At 42.2% G+C, this 27,754-nt stretch overlaps 1 protein-coding gene across 1 annotated transcript; it reads left to right on the forward strand.

Annotated features, from left to right (window-relative positions):
- On the forward strand, positions 1-27,754 carry COTL1 (coactosin like F-actin binding protein 1). Its single transcript, XM_029608092.1, has 4 exons — positions 1-237; positions 834-916; positions 19,432-19,589; positions 26,914-27,754. Exons 1-4 carry the CDS (start codon positions 161-163, stop codon positions 27,022-27,024), a joined length of 429 nt encoding a protein of 142 aa, XP_029463952.1. The 5' UTR covers positions 1-160; the 3' UTR covers positions 27,025-27,754.

Consider the following 27,754-nt stretch of genomic DNA (forward strand, 5'->3'; position numbering starts at 1 on the left):
GATTCTTCATTCCCCTTGGCGTGGCCGCGGCTGTAGGTGCAGAAGAATCCGGGCTCCCTCCTCCTCCTGCATCTTCGTACCGCGTTATACGGGGGACGATTGGCGCCCAGCGCAATTTCTTCATTCATTCATTCTTTTTCCCCCCCTTCCCGCAAAATAAATGGCCACAAGGATTGACAAAGAAGCGTGCAGGGAAGCTTATAACCTGGTTAGGGATGATACGAACGGCATCAGCTGGTGAGTAACCCCCCCCCCCCCCCCCCCCGTGCCTCGTCTCTTCCCAGTCTGCCCTTAGATCCGCTAAATTCTGGAAACTCGGGGCATGGGGAGCGGAGCTGCCTGCATCTCATCTGAAAGAGACTTTGGTTTTCTCTCCATTGGGTATTAAATTATCCCTAGGATAGTCTAAAAAAAAAGTCTAATTGCTGGTCATTTGACATGGAATCTTTCCTCCCAGCCTGATTGCCTTTAGCCTCGTTAGCTAATTTTAATAGTCTTACTGTATGAAATTCCACCCCCCCCCCCCAAAAAAAAACAAACTCTTGACATATATGTCTTGATTACATAGTCCCTGCCCCGCAGAGCTTACAATCTCTTATGTTTATACAGCGCGCGTACGTAGAGATGTTAAATAGTAGTAGGTCTAGCAACCACATCGATCCTTGAAAAAGCTTAAATCTTTGTAGGGTGACTCCTTTTAAGGATCCCACAAAAGCGTAGTACCTGCACTTAGGTCATTCTGTTACCAATTTGTTATAATATTTAGCTAATTTATTTGTTGTTCCATTACTAATTAACTCAATAACTTGTCTTTTTCTGTTCACCCCTCCCAGGGTAACTTTTAAATATGCAGGTTCCACAATAGTACCTGGGGATCAAGGCACAGAATATCAAGAACTTATAAACACATGTACAGGTAAAGAGAGCTTTACTTTTGGATTTAATCATGAGTAAATGAGTGCATATACTTTTCTAAAGGGGTATGTTGTAACTGCCAGTGCAGGATGCAGTGAGCATTTAAATGTATTTAATTAGCAGTCAATTTTGCTTCTGCAGAAACTTACATTTTATATACAATTTGTATGTAATACTTTTAAAATACATCTGTTGATGGAAAAAGAAATGCTGTAATAAACTAACTTTTTTGCTGCACATTTTAGCTAGGTCTTGGCATTCAGTGAGGTTATATAAATGTTACACCCTGTACAAGGAAAAAAGTTATGAATTAATTTTGTAGTTAAACAATTGCTGTAATGTGTTAATGCTAGTGAAAATAACTGAAACAAGTTTTAGACCCGTGATGGATTTTAGAACTAATTTTTTTTTGGGAGCTCAAGCATTTTATTTGACTTAATTATTTTGAAGGGTTACAGATCATTTTGAAATCAAGTTTTGAGTGAATGGTTGAAAAGATGATGTGAATAGTTGTAAACTTGATGATATTTAAACAGTAAAAAAAAAAGCCACACTGAAATTGGACTGCACAGGAAAATGTGTACTTTTGGAAAGGAAGTGTTAATGCCAGGCAGTACTTGAACAGTTCAAGGAGTGGCAAGGGATGATAAAACAAGGAAACACACAAGCCAACATATCTTAACTTTTTCACACCTACGCAATGTGACCACCCAGTCAGTTCCAGTATGTTACTCACAAATGTTTCTTGAGAGATGCCTGTTTGTGCTTTTTCTCTTGCAGTTATGTCTACTGTGATGTAAATGCTGTAAAAAGGTTCTTCATTAGATGTTTAACTTAATTTCCAAATTTATATTCCACATTTTTCACAAAAGCTTTTGAGAGTGGCTCATCCAAAAACAAATATAGTTAAAACATAATCAATCATATTACAAACAACCCATCTGTTTTAATCCAATAGTGAAGGTGGCAAAAAAGCCATTCTTTATTGTATTGATTCAGCACTCCAGTTTTTATTGCTATATAAAAGAGCAACAAACCCTGCATCATCTTAAAGAACGGAAGTTGAACTTAACTTTAACAAACACTCCTCGGAGATTGTCTATGCTATGATCAAATTAGTCAGAAGGGTCTGGATGTGAGCTATCGCTCGTATCTGTTTTTTACAGCATGTAAATGGGAATTTTTTGGTTGAGCAACAGGGGTAAAGTAAGGCCTCCTTGACTCTGCAGTAGACTGTATTCTGCTGCCCCTCCTATACATCACCTTTTTCCCATAATCAAAGCAATTTACAGTAAAAATAACATAAATGAGACACAACTACAATACATAATCAAAATATAAAATTCAACAAAATCTTAATTTAAAAAAAGGAAACCACAAAAAATATACTTTAAAACAAAATGTCCAAAACATACGACACAGAAAAAAGCAATTAGTAGTTTTGAGTATAGTGAGGTTAGCAGTAAGCATGTTGTAGCTTGCTGTGGTGCAGTGGCATGAAAAGCCCATTTCCTTCTGACACTTGTCTGTTACACTGCAGCTTTAGTTATCTGGCAGCCACTGGAGTATAGACCAGCTGTGAGCTGTAACTTGTAACTGCTTCTCTAGTACCAGAGATTGTCTAAGAGCAGACGGCACCTTGAGTACTGTGTACAATTCTGGTCATCGCAACTCAAAGATATAGTTGTGATGGAGGAGGTACAGAGAAGGGTGACCAAAATGATAAAGGGGATGGAACGGCTCCCCTATGAGGAAAGGCTAAAGAGGTTAGGACTTTTCTGCTTGGAGAAGAGACGGCTGAGGAGGATATGATAGAGGTCTTTAAGATCATGAGAGATCTAGAACAGGTAACTGAATCGGTTATTTAAGTTTTCAGATAATAGATTAGGGGACACTCCATGAAGTTAGCATATGGCACATTTAAAACTAATCGGAGAAAGTTCTTTTTCACTCAGCACACAATTAAACTCTGGAATTTGTTGCCAGGGGATGTGGTTAGTGCAGTTAGTGTAGCTGGGTTTAGAAAAGGATTGGAGAAGTCTATTGCCTGCTATTTATCGAGTTTTATATACCGTCATTCAGTTTCACCATCACAACGGTTTACAAGTTTTGATGGGTAAGATGTTAAGAAGAGATTAACAAAGTATTCATATTGTTTAACACGTTTTCGATGGATAAAGTGTTAGGTTAGTAGATGCATTGATGTACGTAGAATGTTCATTTATACATACAGTGTTCATTTACAGCATTATTAAGATTGAGGGGGATATTCTTAACGTAGCAAGAGGAACATGGTGGGGTTCTGAATGAAGTTTAATAGGGTGGGGGTGAGGAGGTTTCAGTCCAGATTTGTTATATTTTGGGGAGGGTGTGTATGAGTCATTGGGTGTTTTGGTAGGCTTTGAACATCCAGGTTTTAAGTTCCTTTTTGAAGGTTTTTAGGTTTGGTTGAGTTCTTAGTTCTGTTGGGAGGGTGTTCCAGAGTTTGGGGCTGCCGAGGGATATGGCTCTTTCACGGGTTGAGGTTAGTTTGGAGTGTGTAGGTGGGATTTTCAGAAGGCCTTTGTTGGTTGAGCAGAGGTTTCATTGAAGTGTGTGTATTTTTTGTTTTACTTAACCAGTTTGTTCTTCGTATATTGTTTTGTGCAGTAGTGTCAGTATTTTGTAATCTGTTCAATGTTTTATTGGGAGCCAATGTAGAGCTATGAGAATTGGCATAATATGTTCGTGCTTTTTTGTTTCTGTGAGGATTCTGGTGGCAGTGTTTTTGTAAGATTTGTAGTGGGCGGATGGTGGAGAGTGGTAATCCAAATAATAGTTGCAATCCAGGTTGGAAAAGATGAGTAGTTGAAGGACTGTTTTGAAGTCATCTGGAGTAAGGAACAGTTTTAACCGTCTTAGTGTGAGTAGTTTGTAGTATCCTTCCTTAATTTTATTCATGATGTGGTTCTTGAAGGATAATTCCCTGTCGCTGATGACTCCTAAGTTATGAGCATGTGAGACCAGTGAGATTGCTGTCTTTTGGTTCTCTGTTGAGCGGTGGTGGGGGTGATGGTGTGTTTCCTATCCAGGGGAATTATTTGTCTTTTTGATGTTCATTATGAGTTTCATGTTGGTTAATAGTTTTATTTTGGAGAGATGGGAGGCTTTTTTTTGTAGGTTTCTTGCAGAGTATTTTGGATTGGGATTAGTATTTGGATGTCGTCCACTTATAGGAAGTGGATAAGCCCTAGGTCAGATAGAAAGTGACAAAGTGGGAGAAGGTATATGTTGAAAAGGGTTGTGGATAGTGCAGAGCCTTGGAACACCCATGTTTAGGTTTATTTTCTTCAAGATGGTATTATTTATTAATACCTGGTAGCTTCTGTGTGATAGGACAAGAACCATTGCAACGTTTTCTCAGTTAATCCTATTTCAGTCAGTCGATCCATAAGGAGTGCGTGGTTTACGGTATCGAATGCGGCTGATAGGTCTAGGAGGATTAATAGGTAGCTTTGGCCATTTTTGAAGCCTCTGAGCACAGTGTCGCGTAGAGAGGAGTGTTTCAGTGCTCATGTATTTCCTAAAACCAAATTGTGTGGGGAATAGGATGTTCTTTTCTAGGTGGTCGGACAGTTGGAGTAGACTTTTTTTTTTTTTTTCAATGATTTTGGCGATGAAGGGTAGGTTAGTAGTGGGTTGTTTGGTCTAGGTTGGTCTTTTTTAAAATGGGTCTGATAACAGCTGATTTTAAGGAGTCCGGGTAGCTTCCTTCTACAAGGGATAAGTTGACTGTTGGTTATAGTTTTGGTTATTGATGTTTCGCTAGCTTTGATATTTATTTATTTAGAGATTTTTATATACTGCGGCACATTACAAACATCACCTCGGTTTACAATGAACCATAATTCAGCAACAAGCTTTACAATCAATTGACAATAGAACAAACAAATCTCGAAGTCAAAGAAATAGCACAAACATAATACAATTGCATCAAGCCTAACAGGGGGAAGTTATATTATGGGAAGACTATATATAACTAGGTATTTTCAAACATGAGCGGTAAGAGGAGTAATCTATTTGGGGTAGGGTAAAAATTGTATGTGAATACATTTATACATTCAAAAGACTTTTACCAGTGTGAGATGAGCATTGAGGGAAGATGAGTGCATGGGAGGGGAGGATTGGGTATGTGTGAAAGAATGTGAAACATTTTACATTAAGATTTTTACCAGTATGAAATGATTGAGGTAAGGAGGGAGAAAGAGGGGAAGGTGAGAACAGCAGTTCTGTAGAGGAGTAGTTAATTACCGATAAGCTTGTTTGAATAGCCAGGTTTTAAGGTTTGTTTAAATTTCTTATGGCAGGGCTCCTGATGCAGGTCAGTGGGAATTTTATTCCAAAGTTTGGTTCCTGCTATAGTAAATGAGTGTTCTCTCGTCGAAACATGTTTTGATGTTTGAGTGTGGGGACTCTGGAGTTTGGCTTGGTGAATTGTTCTTGTTGGTCTATTTGATTTGTGGAATGTGAAATGGTCAGAGAACCATTGCATATCTTGGTTGTAGATGGACTTGTGTATGAGGGTAAGGACTTTGTATAAAATCCTAGATGCTACAGGTAGCCAGTGAAGGGATTGGAGTGCGGGCGTAATGTGTTCGTGGCGGTGTGCATCGGTGAGTATGCAGGCAGCTGTGTTTTGCAGCATCTGTAATGGTTGTAGTGAATCTTTTGGCAGACCTAGTAGGATGGAATTGCAGTAGTCCAGTTTTGACAATATTGTAGCCTGTAGAACTGTCCGGAAGTCGTGTGGGTGCAGGAGAGATTTAATTCTTTTTAGAGTATGGAGTTTGAAGAATCCATTTTTAATGGTTGCAGTGATTAATTTTTTTTTTAATGAGAAATGGTTGTCTATGATGGAGTGTAAAGTGAGAGGGCCAGATTGTGACTAAAGGGTTGGGTTGAGAGAGATTGTTTTGCGGTGTGATGAGTAGTTCTGTTTTGCTAGTATTTATTGCTAAAGTTTTCCGTGAGGAGATTCTTTATTTCTGCGAGTGCAGTATCCCAGATTTTCAGAGCATTGGGCAGGGAGTCGTTAATGGGGATGAGGATCTGCACGTCTTCTGCATATAAGAAGTGCGGGAATCCCAGTTTCATCAAGAGTTGACAGAGGGGGGGTAAGGTAGATATTAAAAAGAGCTGAAGAGGATCCTTGAGGTGGTACTTGTAGCAGTTTTCTAGGTTTGGATTCATGGCGGCCAATTTTTACACTATTTCCTATCGTTCAGAAAGGATTGGAGCCAGCATAGGGCAGAGCCAGCAATGCCAATTTGAGATAGGCGGGTGATGAGGGTATTGTGGTTGACAGTGTCAAATGCAGATATGTCAAGTAGAGTAAGAATGTCCAGTGTCTAGGGTTTTTAGTATAAATTCTGAGTGACAGGAGAAGGGTTTCGGTGCTATGGTTCTTGCGGAATCCATACTGGGATGGTAGGAGTAGCTGATGTTCGTTTAGAAATTCTGTGCTTGTTTATGATTTTCTTGTTGGTATAGGTATGCTGTGGATGGGGTGATTTGCTAGATTCATTTTTTTTGATGATTGTATTTCCAGTGACGAGGCTTCGTCTAATTTGGACCAGCATGGGGTTTGATTGGTATGCATTTTGATTTGGGTGTTGCAGTTGAGGTAGTTTAGGTGGTTTGTCTTGTCAAAGAAATTGGCGAATTCATTGCTTTTGTTCTTGTAGAGTTGTGTTTTCTGATCATTTGGGGGTTTAAGATTTTGGACAATGAATGGCATTCTAGGGTTATGTTGGACTTTATTAATTTTTTGAGTAGAGTTCCTTTTTTTGTCTTTTGTAGTGTGCTAAGTATGTTCGGTAGTGGGGGTGTTCTTGCGCCAGGCCTTCTTTCCTTCTGAGCTCTCGTTTGGCAGATCTGATAGTCGTACCATTGATTCTGATGTTTTGGGTTTTTTATTGCTTTATTAATAGTGGGGGTTTATCTTGTCCGAGATAGTTTTAGTAATGTTGAGCCAGGAGGTTGTGGTGGTTTCAGCGCTGAATAGGTCGATGTTTGTTAGTTCAGGTGGTAGTTTTTCTAACAGCACTTCCGTATTGAATGGCGGACGGTATGTGATCAACATCGGTGAGGTGTTCTCTGATGTAAGTTTTGCATGGAGTCAGGTATGACTAGATTAATGAGTGATCTGACCAGGATATTTTTGTTGCATGGTGTATTGGCCAGAAGTCTGTAAAAGACAAGGTCTAAGGTGTGACCTGCTTTATGAGTTGGGCCATCGATCTGTTTTAATCCTAGAGTTGTTAGAGCGTCTGTTGTTGTTGCACGTGGGGGAGGGTGTCAATGTGGATGTCGAAGTCTCCTAAAATGAGGGGCTTGCTCAGGGTTAGGTTGGTCATAAGGAATTCGATTAGTGGGGAGCAATTTCTGTCTAGAGAACTGGGGGGGGGGGGGGGGGGGCAGTATACTAGACAGATTTGTGAGTCAAATAGTCCCAACCAACATCTGTTCACCCCTGGAAATTGCACTAACTTCATCTGTAGGTTTGCTTTGACATTAGTCCTCCCCCTTTCTTTTTTGGTCTGGAGATTGAGTTTTGTATGTATGGTTATTGATTTGGTTGATTAAGACTGAGTCAGTGTTTTTTATCCATGTTTCTGTGATTGCTATGAAATCTGGTTTTGAGTCTTTGAGTAGGTCAATGAATATGGGCATTTTCTTTACTATGGAATGGGCGTTGAGTATGAGTACTAAGTTGGATTAGGAAATATCCACTGCTATTACTAGCAACAGTAACATGGAATAGACTTAGTGTTTGGGTACTTGCCAGGTTCTTATGGCCTGGATTGGCCACTGTTGGAAACAGGATGCTGGGCTTGATGGACCCTTGGTCTGACCCAGTATGGCATGTTCTTATGGCAGAAACTAAGAATACTAGATCCTCTAGCTGTAGCTGAAATGCTATATATTCATGTAAAATTTAGGGAGCTATTAAAATCAGTCTTGTTCTCTCAAGCATTCCCCGATATATAGCCAGCAGGGAGTAGTTAACCGCATAACATTCTTGAGTGTGAACTAAAAACTGAAGGTAGTTAGGTGGAAATTGTTATAATAGTCGGTACATAAGAAAATAACTTTTTTTTAATGAATTTTTTGTTAAACCGCTTAAACTTTTGATTTGCATTATACAAGTTTTTAAATAAAATGGCTTTCAGCAGAATTTTTTTTTGTAGTGCTGAAATCTATTGCTAGTGCATGCAATCAGTGAACAGCACAAATTAACTTTATGGGAATATCACTTTATATTTACACACCATATCTAGAAATGCATAACACAACACACTTGAAAGATAAAAAAATAAACTGAGGCAATCCACAAATTCTTCATGTCTGATGTGGCTTTCTCATGTTCCATACACACCTCTTGATGCCACACACTCGCACTTCCCTTTATAGTGACTCCCTGCAGTGAAGGTTTTGTGTCCTGAGGATGGATTAGGGAAAGGTACATCAGTGAGCAGTTTCCCTTGATGTTTGCCAAACCATCTGTTACAGCTCTTAAGTAGAAAGCATCTGTATTTCAGCTTTCTAACACTGCGGTTTTTCTAACATTTGAAATGTCATCGTGATGTGCAAATTACTTTGCTTCTGGGCATCAACTTCTAATGAAAGGAGATTTTCATGCTACTAAATTAAAACAAGAATGTTTGTCTCCAAAGGCTGCAAGGATTTTCTGCAAGGGATTCTGTAATAAAGGCGCACATAGTGATATTCCAGTCTTATATTTAAATGCCTCAAGAAAATTATTTTTACTTTTTTGCCAAATATTGGGAATTTTAAAAGCATTGAAAAGGCAGGAGTCAAGTTATTGGTGGTGGGCTTCCTAGTCCTTCGAACAAAGGATAGTGGGTGCCATTTCTAATACACAGAAGTAAAGTTTAACAAATAAGACCTTTTTCATAAATCTGTGACAAACTTCCTAGGGCTATCCTTGTACTGAGTGAGTCCAATAAAAAGATGTCACCTAAAACATGTTTGCCTGTTTTCTTCCAGTCCTTTGAAAAACCTTGTTATTCAAGGACATTTTAAGATGGCCTCCAAAACTTGTGACAGTTTCACAGCTCTGATACACCAGTGGTTCTCAACTCTGGTCCTTGGACACACCTAGCCAATCTGGCTTTCAGAATATGCATGAGAACTTTCCATGCAAATCTCTTATGCATATTCTCTCTGGACATCCTGAAAATACAACTGGCTGGGTGTATCCCAAAGAGTGGTTTGAGAACCACTGGACTACATTACTAGCTTTGAATATATTAAGAGTTCTTGGGCGGAGGAACAGGCGGAGAGGTTTTGTCCATTATATTATATTCTGGGCTTTGCTGAGGCTTCTCTGCCATCCCCATGACTAGGAGTATCATCACTTTTAATACCCCCAGTGCTTGTTATGAAGGGGAGCAAGACTTCAGGGAAACATCTCCTGAGTAATTCATGAGGCGTCATTGACAAAACAGATGTCCATACATGAAGATTTGGAACACAACCCAATTTGTAATTCTGGATCTGAGTAATTGTTTTGGAATACTGAAAATATTCTACAGTCTCTGGGGAGTTCTTTTGCTGACATGCGTACAGGCTATCTTTTCCCAGATTGACTCATTTAATTCTCCACTCAAATCCATCTAAGAATGTGCAGTGTTCACCTTGTCTTGCTTTGTGTCTTACATTCTTTAGCAGACATACAGGGTGGGAGACATTTGACAGTAGGCTTGTCATTGTGGTGTATAAAATTGAGAATAGAAGCCACAATATTGATAGTGACATTATTTGGGTATTAAGTGGTTGGGAAATGTTTCCTTACAGAATTCAAATGGAGGCAAGAAGCTTCCTGGGTTTTCATCTTTATCTGCTCTAGAGAATGCTATGAATTTGAGTAGAAGGCACTATGAGCCAACTGGCTTGATCTGCTAGTTGATGTGACTTCCATGAGACTTTGGGCATGCAGTGAAAAAAAGCTCTCTGAAACCTGCTGGTTTCTTTTGATGTCTCTCCTTGCACAAGTTTGACGAGGCTGATTGCTCATCTAGCTTGTTCTTAGTCTCTCATCAGACCTTCTGTAGTCCAACAATCTCGTACCATCCAACATGTCTTATCTGCTGTTCATGTTCTCAAAGTGCAAATTTTCTGGCAATAGGCAACACCCAAGGCAGATTTTATTTGCTTTGTACAAATGCAAAGATTTCATTGTCAGAACCCCCTTAACTTGTGTACTGGAGGTTACCTTGAGTCTAGGAAACGTATTGGTCTTAGTCTGCACATGAAATCACTATGTGGGAGTCTTTTTTGCTCAATGTTACTGCAGACTGCTAATGAAATGAAGTTGGCCATAGAGGCAAAAACTCATAAAAACTTTTTTAAACCTATCCGAATCAAGAAACCTGTGAAATAGTCAGTTGGACCATTAGATCAGTGGTTCTCAACATTTTTTTCCCATCGTGACACACCTGACAGGCCACGCTCACATGTGACACACTGCTCATTTCAATTCACAGCAAAAATTAAAAAAAAGTAAAGGTTCGGTAATTTTTATTTAAAATGACACAAGGAAAAGAATTTCTGTCTGAACAGAAATTGCATAAATAGTAAACATCCCACACCAAAACAGCACCAATTTCCAGCACTTAAACAGTAACCACCTTACCTAAGGAAAGGCAACACTGAAATTACACCAGGCCTTAAGACACCAATGCATCTCCTATTAGGAAAACGCACCAAATCAGGCTGCTATAGTCCTACACAGAAACTACACGCCAGCAGAAAACCTCACCAGAATCATGTGCTGTCCCTCACCTAACATAGAATAAAGAGACCAAAACGCATAACTAGAAGCATGCAGACAAAACTGAACTGGAAACAGCAACAAGCTGGAGTCTCTGTATGCAGTGTAATAAAGGAAAAAAAACATCACCCATCCTTATAAAACCAAGAAATATAAAATCAGTAGCAGTAAAACCATACTAACAAAGAACAGATTATTTCAAAACAGCTGATGAGTGGAATATCCAATTAAAAACTCATATAAAAAATTTCTAGATACCAATAAAATATTTCAAAATAGACACAAAGACCAAGTAATAAAAAAAATAAGGATACAAAAATTTTTTTGCTCTGCATACCTGGGAATGTTTGATATCCAGGTGCCCTGAGATTGTTTTGAATTAACAGGAGGGGCGGTTTGCTTGGAACTTTCTCCTCTGTCACATGAGCACTCTCACTTACACTGGCTCTCATTACACACCTATATACACATGCTTTTTCTCTCACTTATATAGGCTCTTAATTACACATTTACACACAGGCTATCTTTTCATGCTTACACACACAGGATTTACCCAAGGGAGGTCTTGCCTAACAAATTTCCTTCCTTTTTTTGAAGGAGTTAATAAACATGTGGATAAAGGTGAACCAGTAGATGTCATGTATTTGGATTTTCAGAAGGCGTTTGACAGTCCCTCATGAGAAGCTTCTACAAAAATTAGTCATGGGATAGAGGCGATGTCCTTTTGTGGATTACAAACTGGTTAAAAGACAGGAAACAGTAGGATTAAATGGTCAATTTTCTCAGTGAAAAGAGTAAACAGTGGAGTGCCTCAGGGATCTGTACTTGGACTGGTGCTTTTCAATATATATTCTTAGATCTGGAAAGGAATAAGATGAATGATATCAAATTTGCAGATGGTACAAAATTATTCAGAGTAGTTAAATCACAAGCAGATTGTGATACATTACAGGAGGACCTTGGAAGATTGGACATCCAAATGGCAGATGAAATTTAATGTGGATAAGTGCAAGGTGATGCATATAGGGAAAAATAACCCTTGCTGTAGTTACACGATGTTAGGTTCCTTATTGGGAGCTACCACCCAGGAAAAAGATCTAGGCATCATAGTGGATAATACTTTAAAATCATCGGCTCAGTGTGCTGCAGCAGTCAAAAAAGCAAACAATGTTGGAATTATTAGGAAGGGCACGATTAATAAAATGGAAAATGTCATAATGCCTCTTGCTCCATGGTGAGACCGCACCTTGAATACTGTGTACAATTCTGGTCGCCGCATCTCAAAAAAGATATAATTGCGATGGAGAAGGTACAGAGAAGGGAGACCAAAATGATAAGGAGAATGGAACAGCTCCCCTATGAGGAAAGGCTGAAGAGGTTAGGGCTGTTCAGCTTGGAGAAGAGACGGCTGAGGGGGATATGATAGAGGTCTTTAAGATCACGAGAGGTCTTGAACAAGTAGATGTGACTCAGTTACAGTTTTGAATAATAGGACTAGGGGGCATTCCATGAAGTTAGCAAGTAGCACATTTAAGACTAAGCAGAGAAAATTCTTTTTCACTCAACGCACAATAAATCTCTGGAATTTGTTGCCAGAGGATGTGGTTAGAGCAGTTAGTGTAGCTGGGTTCAAAAAAGGTTTGGATAAGTTCTTGGAGGAGAAGTCCATTAACGGCTATTAATCAAGTTTACTTAGGGAATAGCCACTGCTATTAATTGCATCAGTAGCATGGGATCTTCTTAGTGTTTGGGTAATTGCCAGGTTCTTGTGGCCTGGTTTGGCCTCTGTTGGAAACGGGATGCTGGGCTTGATGGACCCTTGGTCTGACCCAGTATGGCAAGTTATGTTCTATGCTTAAGGAATTTTTCTGGAAATGGAGAGCAGATGAGGACCTAAGGACCATTTATTCTGCCCAATTTACCTTCTGTTGTGATGCTGTAAACCCAAGCTGATCTCTGGCTTTTCCAGGGCCAGTGTAAATCTATCAAGTGCCCTGGGCAAATCTTCAGTCCTCTTACATACCTGCCTCACAGCACAGCATCCCTCTCCCAGGGCCTGCTCGGCATCTGCCTCTCTCTCAATCTCCTGAGCCCGGCAGCCTCTTTCTCCCTTCACTCCCTGCTCAGCCCCTTTTTTTTTAATGCTAATTAGCGGTCTCTACATAAATCCTCACCTGTCCAGCTTCCCCTTTCTCCACCCTCCTGCATCTATTCCCTTCTCTCTTGTGATGGCGCTCTTCCCCCTCAAAACCTGGTGCCGTGGATGCCCACCTGGTCCATTTAGTGGCAGAACCGGCCCCGGGCTTTCTCTGCTGCCTTTTTATGTGGCATATTTAGTCTTGAAGAGCTGAATGTCACACAGTCTTACCTGGGCAGTGACTTGTATATGAAAGAAGCACTTCCATTTTTACCCTTTTCTTGTCAGAGCGAGCAGAAGTACAGGCAAACGCTCCACACAGGGCTGGTTCATGTCTCCTTACAGCCCAGGCTCCACCTTGCTGTTTAGCTTTTGTGTAGGATTGAATTTTCAGCTCAGGGTTTGGAGAAACGTCTTCAGACAGGCACATCCTGAAATATCGCAAGGGTTTTACCAAACGGGGGGGAGAGATAAAAATGCGTACCAGTCGTAGAACAGTCTCATTTCTACAGAGTGACCCTTAGCTTACAAATATTTCTTCTGGGGCCAGTTCAAAGTTCACTTTTCTGGTGCTTATCATCAACTTGGGCGTTCCCCCCTCTGCAGCAAGATTGTGTTGGAGGCTTCGGTGCACTACATTTTGCAGCTGCAGATCTATTGAGTGCAAATGGCCTTGGACCCGAATACTTTTGCAGAGCTAGCTTTGGTTGGCTTTCAATATTTTAAGGTATTGATGTTCTTTTATAGAAAGGCTTCTCTGATTCCAAGCCAGCTGCCTGCTTAGGGCTTTATAGGTTGTTCTCTGGAGATGTTGGCTTAGCATGTCTGTACAAATCATGCAATTGGACTGCCTGCTTTTGGAACTTGCATGTGCTCAGTAATAGTTTTTTGGTTCAGAATGTAATTCTGTGCATCACGGAGACCTCAGAATACGATGAAAATAGACAACTTTTTCTTCCTTTCCCCCCCCAAGTGAAACAGTTGCCAAAATCTTCAAAGTATAGTAGAGATGCAGCAGGCTGCAAACCAGGAAAGAAAGGTGTCACATCCTGGTGACAATCTTAGGCTCTTGGGTTACAAGTGCTGCAGTCTCCCTGCAGAGGGATGCCAACTCGCTGGTGGTCATGTCCGGTTTTTTTTTCAGTCAAAGGTTCCTGAAGCCACACTTCAGCGGAGAGGAAGGAGTTGCTAGAGCTAAAAAGCTGAGTAATGCTGACAAGCACCAGAGAAAAGCTGTTTCCTTGAGCATGAAGATTTAAGCTGTTTATCCCCAGCCTAGGTTTCTCCATCTGTCATGCCCCCGCTGCCTGGCTCTCACTTCGGTTGCACTGCAAATAGCCACTTTCACGCTTGCTGGCACTGGCATATGTCTGAGTGGCTATTGCTGACCTGATCTGGAAATGAAAGGGGGAAAGCACAAAGCCTATGCCAGGCCCTTCTCTGCTTGCTGGAAAACATTGAGTAAACAAATCCCTAATGCTGTAAAGGTGCACACTAGGAGCCGGTCAAACTCTGCGTCATGTGGGTAAAAACAAAATTGCAATTACAATTGAAGGACAAAGATGGAGGTGAAATGCAGCACTTGCTAGAAAGGAATGTTGCATTCTGATTTTTGTGACAGAAGCAAGGACGAGTGTTTTGCAATTGGGTCATTGAGGGTAAGGTACTGAATGTTCCCATTGTAAACCGATAGGGAAACTAAAAATTTCTGCCTCTGATGCCTCCACATTAGTTTCTAATTCCTAGTGCACTTTCAGGAGAAGCCAAAACATGTTTCTATCACTGTCAGTGCAAGGTATTTCTTCAAATATTTTTGCGAGCCTAAGCCATGCAGACATGCGAGGGCACGCAAGGGGTTGGAGGGGCGGTTGGCTGCAGGCGGAGTTTGGGATGGATTTTATCTAAATGATTTTATGCTAACTTATAACTTAGTGTGGACTGACTTGTGTGGGATGACTGCCTCTGTGCCCCAGATCCAAAGTCCGTGTGGGTTGGTAATGGGAGCCATTTCAATTTCAAAACTGGTTAGTGGCTTATAGGAAATGTTTGGTCTGCTATGCCTTTTTCTTTTTTTCTGGGTGTCCAGTCTTACTATAAATAAACTATACTAATTGTCAGCATTGTCTAATCAGTTTTTTTTTCAAAACTTTATGCTAACTTATTTCCTTGTAACTTTGTGATTTAATCTGTTTCTCATTTTAAGATACTATATAAATAGAAAAATCAAAATGTATATTGCAGTAGGAAGATACTTAAAAAAAAAAATGTTAATCTGGCCTTCAGGAAGTTGGTATGAATTTCCTGGGTTTCATATGAGCAGCAGGGGGGAAAAACATGTAAGAGAAATAAAATAGCTGGTCATCAGGGGTATTAAGAGAAGGGAATTGCCTCCCTGAGCTCCTACTGTAAAATGTGTAGGTGGGAACCGCTTTCAAGTGAACTATGTTGGAAGTTGCAGCTGTCTGGATACAGCAGCACGGAGAAAGCTGACACAGAGCAAGGTTTGCAAAGCATGATCCAGCAGAGCCCTGCAGCAGGAGAAATCTTTCACAAATAACTGAGTGGGTGAGTGGGTCAGGCTTATTGAGACCAGTGCTGAAACTAACTGCAGAAATAGCTTTGTGTTAATTCCAGGTCACTTTGACTGTGTGGCTATAGAAGCTGGTAAAATGCTCAGCCTAAAAAAAATCCTTGGTGACCTTTTTCCCCACAGAGTTCTCAAAGGGAAAGTATGAGCATACATTTTCTTAGAAAGCACCTACTCTTTATTTTTCTAGCCAAAACAATGCACTTTTTGGAAATGCAAAACTACGTGCATTGTTGCCTCACTGGCCTGGGAATGTCTCCAGGTAAATGTAGGTGCTTTCAACACTTTTTTTTTTATCTAGCAGCTTCCTCATGCTCCTCTATCGGAACCAGGGCTGACACAGTGAACCTTCACTAGCAACTGCCCAGGGTTTTTCTCCTCCCACCCCTAACCCTCGACATACCTAGTCTGGCCATTGACGCGATGGCTCTTTTGGAACCCTGCAGTCATGGATCCCGAATCCTCCAGGTCTCCTAGCCATGATTCCCTCCCTCCACAGTATCCCCAGCCCCAGAAGATCAAACCAGGGATCTTACATAACACTTGCCACTGGGCCGCTCCTATGCTCCTGGCTTTTCAATTTGCCCTTGTGCTCAGGCAAATAGCCATGTACATGGCTAAGTGGCTTTTGAAAATGGTCCTCTATATGATTGTTTCCACACATGAGGGGAGGAAAAAAGGCACCAATTTAGATATGGCATATAGTGACCAGTGGTTTGTTCAAGGTCAAACAAAAGCTGTGAGATCTGAAAATAGCCTGCAGACTGTCAAATAACCTAACCATCTAAAGCAGGTCTTCCCTGCTCAGCCCACAAGTCTTATTTGGAGACTCTTGCAGAGGTGTAAATCGCACACAACGGTGAGTCTCCATGTGCAGTCTCCCAATAAGGATGATTGACAAAACTGCCTTAGTTTTAACTTTGATACCAGATATAGCACATCTACTGGTCAGCCTCTGACTTCATCATAACCAGATCCCTTTGCTTGTGTGTTGCTGCTCTCAACTTCAGTGCATTTTTAAAGGGAGCAATGTCAGCTACGGCAATATAAAATTAAAAATCCTTACCCTTTGCTTGGGGTAATTGGACTATTAATTGTGAAGGAAACAGCTTGGTCTTCACCTGGAACTGGAAAGAAGCAGCGATGTAAGTGCTGCAATCATTAGACCTTCCCCCCATGACGTCACTAACATCGGACTGTTAAGACAGCCTCAACACCAGTGCACCCTTCGTGCAAACCTTTGTGTGTATGTAAAAATTTATATTTGTTTCCTTTGTTAACTAAGCTGTTTCATTGTATTTGACTAAGGAATTTTTTCCTGCTTTTTCTGTTTCACTGTAAACCGGCATGATTTGCATTTAATGCAAGAATGTCGGTATATAAACATTAAAAATACATTTGACAAATGTATTGTTGAAAATGTGAATAGGGGGGACAGGAGGATGACCATCTCTGCTCCCCAGAGTCCTGAAATTCCATAAAGCAATCTGAGTGGTGGTGGTGATGCAGATTTTGGTATTGCTGGAGGCAGGCAGTGGGGAATCATTGTGGTGCAGTGACTGGCCTAGACTTCGGCCTTCTGAACATCCAACTGAATGACAAATTGCCTGCTAAAGACACTCAACCTAACCCATAAATGTTAGCATCAGTCGAGTGTATCCTTGTGTGAGCAACACCTGCAAGTCTGGAGTACTTCCTGTTATTGGACCTCTTTTTGCCTCTCAGTTGCTCTCTGAAAACTGAGAAATGCTGTAGTGATGGTACAAGATTACTCTCTCGGCATTGTCAACCTGATGCCATGTATGTGGCATGTGCTTGGACATGCTAGCAAGGCCTCAAGCAGTGACCACCTCCAACTGGGTCCATTCTCAACAGTGCCCTGAGTGACTGACTGTCGGGGCTTTTTTTGCCTGAGTAAAAGCAGGATTTTAGGTAGGTTTGCCAGCTATTTCCAGGATAGGCGGATCCAGTCCTGGTCATACTCCACTGCATGCAAGGACTTGTAGTTCTGATTTCCCAATTGCAGCTCCTAAGAAAAGGATGTCTACAAGTCCCTGCGGGCAGAGGGATAAAGCAGGACCCTGATCAGCCTGCCCTGGCTATCTGGAACCCAGTTGGCCAACCCTAATTTTAGGATATGTTGGAATCCCGTCAAAAGAACAGAATGGCGGAAATTCCAGGAATAAAATAGATAAAAAATGTGAAAAGGTTTGTGCTGCCTTCCCTTTATACAAAGAGCACACACGAGTTAACGACTGTGGCTGTGGTTTTTTATACTTGCTGTGTGCTCATTTTCATGCCCTTGGAGAAATACATGTCACCTTTTGAACCTAATTAGCTTTTTTTTTTTTTTTTTTTGTTAGCCATGTCTACTTTGACAGGAAGGTGTAGTGTGGTTTTTTTTAACACAATTTTATTTCCTAAAATCTCTTAACTTTGAAATTGAAAGTATTTGACGGACTGCAATCCATTGGACTAATCCTTATGCAGCCTCTTAAAGCAGACCCTGGCTGTCTAGTTTCTATGACAACAATCCAGCGGAAATGAACACAGAAATATTGTCTCTTTCCTATAGACTGGGCCCCTCCCTCCTTCTGCTCCTGGTTCACCTTTTATTCAAAAGCTATTTTATTGCTTTTTTTTTTATAATATAAATACTAGTGTAGCTGTTTTACTATGGCCTTGCCACTGTAGCAGTCTTCTATCTGGGGTAGTGGTTAGCAATTAATGTAGCAGTATGTTAGATCGGGCACCCGGCAAACGTAACATGGTATGGAGGCATGGCAGCAGCTTGTAATGGTCTCTGTGCCTGCGTAATCTGCTCACGTTGCCAACAGTGCTGTCAATTAATGCAAAATTGTAATTTGTTGCCATCCTGAACAGGGGAGCAAAGAGAAAAAAAAATCAGATCCTGGTACACTGGGTTTTCTTTAGTGGCCTTGCCTGGGCTTTTACATTGTAACCAGGTTTGCTGCTCTAAGCACTTCTGGTAGGTTGGCAGCCTAGGGGGATCCTTTAATGATGGCAGAGAACCTTTTTGCAGCTTGGCCTAGCTCTGTTGCACTGAGGTAACTGCTTACCCAAAGGGAGTTTATCTTAACCTGCGCTCTCGCTAGGCTAAGAATTGTCTTAGTAGCAAACCTTGTATGCCGTTCAGCACGCACTCCTGATATCGGGAGCCTCCTGGGCGCCACGGTCCAGTGCAGTCTTCTCGGAGAGACGGTGGTAAGGAAAACAGCACAGCGCTGAATTTCACTGTTAAAGCATTGAGTCAGTTTGGATGCAATGCTATAAAATATTCCACTTCTAAAAGAGTTTATATCAAAAGGCATTTTTCTCCATTGCTGCAGGAGGTGCTCTGATGCTATGCACGTGGCCAGGTGTCGAGGAGCACAGTCACTATAAAGCCAGAGGGCTGGACATAGAAGTCCAATGTAACATACATTGAGTACTTGTAGTCGTACGAACAGGCACATGCCAAGCCAGTGAATCATGGACCAGGAACACCCCACTAGCTGCTGCATGTTTTGGTTAAAGGGCTTGGCATGTACCGGTTTTCAACTTGAGCACTTAATACATTTTATACTCTATTTAGATAGGATTAGCCATGGAGGGGTCCAATGTGGTTTGTTTTTTTTGTGTACCTCTGCACTTTTTTTTCCTCTTGATTCTTTTGCTCGCAGAGAATCGCATTGATTTAAGTGCCTCTGCTGTTGACGCTGCTTTTTGTGAGGTACCACTCACTGTTGGGCCTGAAGGTTGCTGCAGAGGCAGGTGGGGCTCCTTAATAGGTTATGCCATGACCTAAACCCGGGTTTCTCCTCGCATGAGCGTGTTAGGCTGGACTCGCGCACCAAGCTGGCTGGCTTTTAGACTCTGCTAGGTTACTATTTTGTGCATTTATTAGCCTTTAACAAACGTAGCATTGTTAAATCTTCTCTTTCTCTTTGTTCCTAGATGATAGTAGATTGTATGCTTATGTCCGATTCACCACCGGCGATGCCATGAGCAAACGGGCCAAATTTGTCCTAATCACATGGATTGGCGAAGATGTTGGAGGGCTGCAAAGAGCCAAGATTGGCACAGATAAGTCACTGGTGAAAGAAGTAGTGCAGGTAATTCACTATGGGGTGCCTGTACCACCCTTTTACTCCTGCTGGCAAACACATGATAATATTTCTAGGTACTTTTTTTTTTTCTCTTAGATGTTTGTCTGCTGTGCATGGAAAGGCCTCCTTTAGGCATCCATAGGTGCATGTGCTCTTGTACCATAAGCCTATTGACAGATCAGCACTTTTACTAACTGAACAATAGTCCTGCTTCTTCCCTGTGCACCTCTGTTTTTATCACCCAGTGAGTCACTTTGTCACAAACTGAGCCTCAAAGCTACTCCTGCAGGCCTAAATCTTTAAGCACAATACTTAGCAATTGCCTGCCTTTGTCCTGCTCTTCTGGGCATGCTTCGAGGTTTGGTCTGTCTTTTTGTGGATGGGTGGATTTTGCTTTACTAACTTGCCAGCCATGCCTTTCATCTCACTTTGTGTTTTAAGGAGAATCTCTATGCCACAATGACCTGATTTACTTCTGTTCTGGGATGGATGGGCTGCTTGAAGGGGGCAGCTTTCAAATATTTTAAACCCTTAATATTTCTGGGAAAGAAACATCACAGTGGAGAGGGGAATCTCTTATCAATTTTAATTGCTTTTGCTCTCAAGCTCAATGAGCACAGGGATGAAGGGAAGGGCAAATGTTTTGGAACAGACTTGCTAGTTTTGGTGGCTGAGTGAATTAAGATATGGGAGGGGTCTGGGTGTTGGATTAAATAATGAACTTGTAAGAACCAAAGAGGTAGTGGAGGCCAGCTTGTTAGAGGGCAGTGGTAGGAACTGGGTTGAGAGGTGGAGCAAAAGACATGAGTGGAGGGGAGCCAATATGAATATTTGTATGGCCATCTATCCAAAATGGTAGAGAACAGAGGAAGCCAACTAGGTAGGCTAGAGGGATCAATAGTCCTTATCTGCTGTCATCTACTCTGGTACTTTAGCTGCCAGCTAAATTATTATTTGATAGTCCTGCCTTGATTTATTCTGTGGTGTGGAGGAGACACACTGGGCCCTCTGAAGCCATATAGGGTTCCCAGGCCTCCCTGTCAACATTTCAGATTTAACCCACTGCATTCTAGCTCCTGCCAACTTCTATCTTGATCTGAACCCAATCTTATTTTGGCTCTTTCCTACTCTTGTGTAAATGCCCCATAAATGGGTGGACATTAAAAATAGAGTAGTTTGGGAACATTGCAATAGTCAAACTTTTTTTTTTTTTTTTGGCATTTGAAGTGATTTGTATAATTCAAGCTGCCATTATCCCTCCTACTTAAGAACATAAGAAATTGCCATGCTGGGTCAGACCAAGGGTCCATCAAGCCCAGCATCTTGTTTCCAACAGTGGCCAATCCAGGCCACAAGAACCTGGCAAGTACCCAAAAACTAAGTCTATTCCATGCTACTGTTGCTAGTAATAGCAGTGGCTATTTCCTAAGTCAACTTGATTAATAGCAGGTAATGGACTTCTCCTCTAAGAACTTATCCAAACCTTTTTTAAACACAGCTACACAAACTGCACCAACCACATCCTCTGGCAACAAATTCCAGAGACTAATTGTGCATTGAGTGAGAATTTTCTCAGATTAGTCTTAAATGTGCCACATGCTAACTTCATGGAGTGCCCCCTAGTCCTTCTGTTATCCAAAAGAGTAAATAACAGATTCACATTTACCTGTTCTATAACTCTCATGATCTTAGACCTCTATCATATCCCCTCGGCCGTCTCTTCTCCAAGCTGAAAAGTCCTAACCTCTTTAGCCTTTCCTCATAGGGGAGCTGTTGCATCCCCTTTATCATTTTGGTCACACATACTGGGGTGTGTGGCTCCTCTATTTTGCTGCTAGCAGGAGGAATTACCACTTTGAATCCCTCATTTCCTAGAACATTCTACTTCCTTGCGATTCCAAGAAACTTTGACCAGTTCATGATGTATCTGAAGAGTGCTGTATAATCAGCATTAATTAACTATTGGCTTTTAATACCTAACTAGCTTTGTTTTAGCCATAGATGGACTAGAAGTCTCAAGTTAACCATTTAAAGGACTAGGACATGACTGTCTATAGAAGATGAGATGCAAGGACTCTGGGGGAAGGGGATAGGCTCCAATTTGCTATTGGAAAAATGTTGAAATACTCTTGCTAATAACTATGCAAGAACTGTAAGATTCTTTTCTCAAGCTTCCAGGGAGCTGTAAACCAGCAGAAAGCATAATCCTTCTACATTATAGGGTCAGAGCGCTGCTGGCTTTGTACAGTTTGAAAGGAAAGATGTTTGGGTTTTATTTTTGCCTGATGGAGGACTTATCTTTGCTTCTCTCAATACCATTTAGTAGTTTTTATCCAGCATCTTGAATCGGGATGCTAAAAAGTGGGACCTCTGGTTAAGATTCTCAGGTACCAGCATCTTCCTGGGGACAGTCACTCCAGCTCTGTCCCAAAAGAAGTGTACCTTTTTTAAAGGGGAGCTTGTCCAAACAAGACTGAGCATCAAACTGGCATCCAGTTAGTGAGGGAACCTCCCATCCTATGGTACAGAGCAGTAGCCAAACAATGCAACAGCACTCTGAATCCAGCGCAAAAGTCTGCCCCACTTAAAGTAGGAATCTGGACATACAGGCCATGCCGAAAACACCATGGTTGCCACTACATCTGAAACATGCACCAAACTCTGGGCAGAAAAGGAACCTTCCCCGAGGCCATGAAAGGCTCAGCCAGCATATCCTGCCTGGAAACAAGCCATCCAAAGTAGCCCCATGGCAGAAGCGCATGCCCGAGGGCAAGCTCTGCAGTGACAGCCATGCTTAGGCTCAACATGCGTGAGCTCGGCACTTCCCCCGACTAGGGCTGCACAGGAAGAGCCTCTGAAATGATTCAAACCACCCCCCCCTCCCCAGCAGAAGAGACTCTCCTGCTTTCCTCAGTCCTGCCCCAGAATGGGACGGTTCCTTTATCTTTCTCTTCACCAAGCTGGGACTGGCAATCCTGTCAGTGGGCTTGCTCTCCTGGGAGTACCGGGGGGGGGGTCTGGCCCTAACTCTCAAATAGTGCTTCAAGAAATCCTGCTGTACTACCTCTTAGTACTGGGGATGTCATCCAGGAAAACCTTTTTTTGTTCTCTGCCTCATCTGCTGGTAGGGGATATAACCCACTCGCACTGACCAGACTGGTATAGCAGGATGAATTGGATCACGGCTTTTGCCATGTTTGGTCAGGGACCAGGCAAAGCTACATCCGCCAGCCCGGATCCCTCCTTTTTAGTGTTCCAGGGACTTCTCTGCCCAGACCTGTTGGTTTAGGGATGGGTTTGGAAGCACTAATAGGGTAGAGATCCAGTAACCAATTAACCAATCTGGTAGATGTTTAATTTCATTGATCGCTCCATAAATGTTTTATTGTATATCACTAACCAGTCATCCTAACTTTGGCTCTAGTAGTAGATGGCTCAGAAATCCAGCACTCCTGTCTATTCAGTGGGGTGGGAAGGTACTACCTCCCCTGAAGAGAATCTAGAAAGGCTTTTGAAGAGCAGCAGAGGGATTTATTTTTATTTTTTTTGCAAGGCTGCCATGTATTTCCATTGTAGAAAAATGTGGGCTAGTCGGACTGGACAAGGATTTTTGTGTGAAAGTGTTCTGCAGCTGCAGACTGAGGAGCCCAGGGTCCGATGCTGGAGTGTACTTATTACTGGCTGGTGCTGGTGCACTGGGATTATTTAGCTGGGATGTGGGAAATGACAATCACAAGCCCAGTTATCTTTTTTCCTTTGTACCAGTTGTCCTCTGTGTACAGCTGTACTGTATAGATTATGCTGAACACTGTGAACCATCGGTGTTTCTAGTCCTAAATATTTGTTTTCTTCTGGCGTCTGGCCAGGGATCGTGCATCGTGTGTTCCCCTGGAACTATGCTGGCAGTGCTCTGCTCTCCTTCGTGATGGGAGTTTTGTCACCCACTTTCTTGAGTGACCCTCTTCTGTTTTGACTGCTTTCCTGTATGTGAGGGGCAGAGGTAAGGAGACTTCTGTAGCCAAACACTTTAGAGTCCTGGTGTGCCCAGCATCAGAAGAATGTAATACAAATTCCTATACTTGTATGCCCTGCAGCATTGCAAAGCTCAGACTCGTTCAGCAAGTGAACATGCTGAATTTGTTTTAAAAACTCTAGCGTTATAAGTGGATAACAGCCCAACTCTAAACCAGCAGTTTCTCTTGTTACACCCCATCCCCCATCTATGGACCACCGCACCCCAAAAAAAAGCGAGATGGGAATTAACCATGTTTCTCTGCCTGTGACCTCGAATATCAATTTCACATAAAAATCCCTTCTATTGTGAAGCAGCATGTCAATTAGATAGTTCTCTCATCTATCCTGCCAGTTCCATAAAACTGCACAAAGTGGAGTACAATAAAGTAAGCAGTGAACCATATACACTTAAACAAAACTAATTCAAATATAAAACAATAAAAAAAATAATTTTCAGTAAGTCAGAGGTATATATGAATTAAACTAAGCGTCTCTTCTGTCAAATGACTTACCATAATGAGATCAAAAGCCTGTCTAAAGAGCCAGCTTTTAACAAGTCGTCTAAAATCTATATTCTCATATCCAGCTTCAATGGGATGCAAATTCCACAATGTAGGTGCTGTACATGAAGAAGCCTCATCCCTGGTTCTAGTTAATCCCATTGCAGATAGGGAAGGAGTACATGAAGCAGTTATTGTGGCAGAACACAGTCCATCCAGCACATTAGCAGGTTACAGGTGAAGTGTACCTTAAGGCCTAACTAAATCAGTCTCTGCTGGCATTACATATCCAGATGGGATTGGCTCTTCTAAATCTCCTCCTCAGAAGGCTACTCCTTTCCAGGCTTTTGTACATGCTGGTTCCTAACCTGTCTGACACAAGCTAGTATTGAATTTTTCACCTAAAAGGTTTTTTGTTTTATTTTTTAAATTTTCTTTGCTTATTGTTTGGTAACTTTTTTTTGTACAATGGTCAAGAGGACCAATGACCATATCCATTATTTATTTGCAGTAGTTTCTATCTGTTTTCCTTAAACATAGAAACATGATGGCAGAAAAAGACCATATGACCCATCCATCCAATTTAGTATAATTCTTATCACTTCCTTAGAGATCCCATTTTTCTTGAATTCAGATACTGTTTTTGTCTCTACCGCTTAATCTTTCTCCCTTGGGTAGAGCTGAGCTGGTCTGCAGAGGATTTTCTATGCCTGTTCATTTTTACCTGCCAGAGAAAGCCCATAGTTGCCTGTATTTTATCCCCCAATATTAAATCACTGGCTAGTGCTGACACATTTAGTTCTACCCCTGAGCTGACTGAACTCTTTTCCTGCATTGTTGTAAACCCATTTCTTTTTCAGGCTATCCCCACTTGCTCTCTAATTCTCAAGTCTGTACTGCTCTCTACAGCATGCTGCCTCAATGCTTAAGGTGGCTTAAGCCATTAGTATTCAGCGACAAGAAGTCCCTGTCCCAAAGAGGTTACGAGTGCCTAGGCAACGCAAAGAGCCTAAAACCAGTTCCGATGAGGAGAGTGGAATCTGAGCCCCGGTTCGTAGCCCGCGGTGGAAGACCCGGGCCATTCTGCAGCGTAGTGTCGTGGCACATTCAGTAACTCAAGTTCTGCAGTCGGCTTTTTCCTGATGTGAAAAGGTCGGTAATTGACAGTGTTTACGATGATGACGGATATGTCAGTACAAAGAGTAAAACGGGCTTTCTCCAGGCCCCTTCCCCCATCCATGTGATTTGGCAGGGCTTGTAATGAGCCATTTGTGACGGAGGGAAGAGGGCTGCTTGCTTTGGAAGTATAGTCTGGTTTAGTGGGGTTTTTCTTTCAGCTTCTGAAGGCTTAACGCAGGCTGTGAGATTCGGGGGGGGGGGAGGAATTTTGCCAGCATTCCTGCTTTTGTGGCACATACAAAGCAGGAGGCTGCAACTTTGTTTTATGAATGTCCATGCTCATTACTGTCTGGAGGACAGAAGGCTAAAGGAAATGCTTTCCAGCGCTGGTGAATAGGAAAGTTTACAAAAGACATTACGGTGCCAACAATAGAAGCAAGCAAAGTACTCACTCAGGTTTGCAAAAAAAAAACAGCTTTAAAAACTGAATGTGTGCTTGTGCCAACAATAAAGCACAGCTATTAGCCTTATTTTATCTTTAGCAAAAAACTACTGAATGTACAGAGAGCAAGAGATGGAGTTTGCTGGGGTTGCTTAATTTGGGCTCAGCAGTTTCCTCCTCCTTTTTTTTTTTGTTTGGGTTTCCAGCTCGTGCAGAACCAGCCCCTACTAGTTCTTCATTTGTAGCTGCTCGGTGCCTTCTCCTTTTTATTCCTCCAGAGGAAGTGTCTCAGTGCTTCAGCTAGAGAGCCCAGCTGCATGCGGAACCTGCCTGTGTGCAGCCCCAGTCTGACCATTGGATATCGCTGGCCCTCCCAGTCTGCCTGCTGTCTCCTTCCTGCCCTAGCTCAGGCCATGATGCTTCCTTACTCATCACCATCTGTGTGCTAAGATCTGCTTCACTGGCTACAGAAGGAGGCACCTTTTTTTAGTGTTCTGTTTTGTTTTGGTTTTTTTTTTTTACTATTAGCAGGACATTGTAGCCAAGTCATCCCACCACCCATGGGAGTGTGCAGGGCTTAAATTCAGCCAGGGCTCGGCTCCAGTAACTTATTTTTAAACAGAATCTGCACTCTGAGCAAGCACTTGTCAGACCTTGTGGGTTCCTGATCTCAAGGCAGCGCACAAGCTCTGGAAATGCACCCTCTAGGTGCCTGCGCACTGCAGTTGGGAAGCAGCAGAACTGGGGCCTGAAAGGGCGTTCCCCACCCTAAGAGGACTGATTTTAATGGAAGGGGTTCCAGGAATTTAGGCCTGGGTTTAGGTATTCCTCCAGGTCACTGGAAGAGGTGGCACGTCAACCTGGCTGTTCCCTTCCAGTGACCTTGAGGCTGCCCTATCTGTCGCTGTTCGGTCAGTTACCCCCTCTGCTGCCAGGAGACTCTTCCAGACATCCACCACCCTCAGTAAAAACCTCCCGTGTTACACACCCTCTGTAGGGTGCTACTGCTGATTTCTGTATTGGCTTTCCAGACTTGCTGAAATGCTCCATTCAGACATTTTTATAGTGACTGCAAGTCCAGAGAACCCAATACAGATCCCTTTTTTATTTGAGTAATGCCTCATTGTTCTCCCTGGGTGTTGGTGTGGCTGCCCCCGGTCTGAGTGTGTGTTTTTTTTTTTTCCTATGCCACGCATGGCACTCGGCATGACTGCTTTCCTTCTCTCTCCCCTCCTCCCCCCCATCTCTACCACAGAGCTATGCCAAAGAGCTGGTGATTACAGACCCCAAGGAGCTGGACGAAGACTACATCAAGAACGAGCTGAAGAAGGCAGGGGGAGCCAACTACGATGCCCAGATTGAGTAACCGCATCGCCTTCGCCACTACAATCCGAAACCAGTGCGAGGAGTGCTGGGGGTGGGGGAAAGCAGGAAGATGGAAAGAGAGACTGCTGCTGTCTGTATAGAAATCCCTGTCCCTTCTCTCCCTAAAGGACTGGGTTTCTGTTTCATCCAATGACACTTTCCTTTATGAATGGTTAGAGTTGCTCTTTTTACAGTTATAATCAGGTCTGCCAAGCTTTTTTTTTTTGCTAAGTCTCTTGTCACCGGACTTTTGAGTGTTTCTAGATGCCAGCTGTTGTACTTGTAGTGCTATTTGTTGCAGTCTCCCTTTATTAACTGGAAACCAGTCTCTGGGTAATGTATATGCAAAGTGTCCTGATCAGGTTTCACTTGGCTGGAGTTAAACTTTGGCTCTTATCAAAGTTTAAGAGGCTGTTGGCTAGACTACTGCTTAGCTGTTTAAAAGATTTATGTATGTATTTTTTTACCAGCTCTTATAAAAGGGGAAGAAAAAATTTGCCTTAAAATATTTTGCTTGGATGGCTATCCTGCTCTGTGTCTTATTTCCATTCCCCCCCCCCCTCCGCATGGTAACAGTGAGGGGGCAGAAGGCTGGTGCATGGTGGTTGTATGCATATTGTTTGGGCGGGGGAGCTGTGCCAGGGGTTTGAGTTCCCAGTATAAAAAGAATGGCAGTCGGGCCCTAGATTTCTGACTGTGCAACAGGCATGAAATAAAATGTGCAAACTGTT

The sequence above is a fragment of the Rhinatrema bivittatum genome, chromosome 7 (genome assembly GCF_901001135.1).
Source record: "Rhinatrema bivittatum chromosome 7, aRhiBiv1.1, whole genome shotgun sequence".
Lineage (NCBI taxonomy): Eukaryota > Metazoa > Chordata > Amphibia > Gymnophiona > Rhinatrematidae > Rhinatrema > Rhinatrema bivittatum.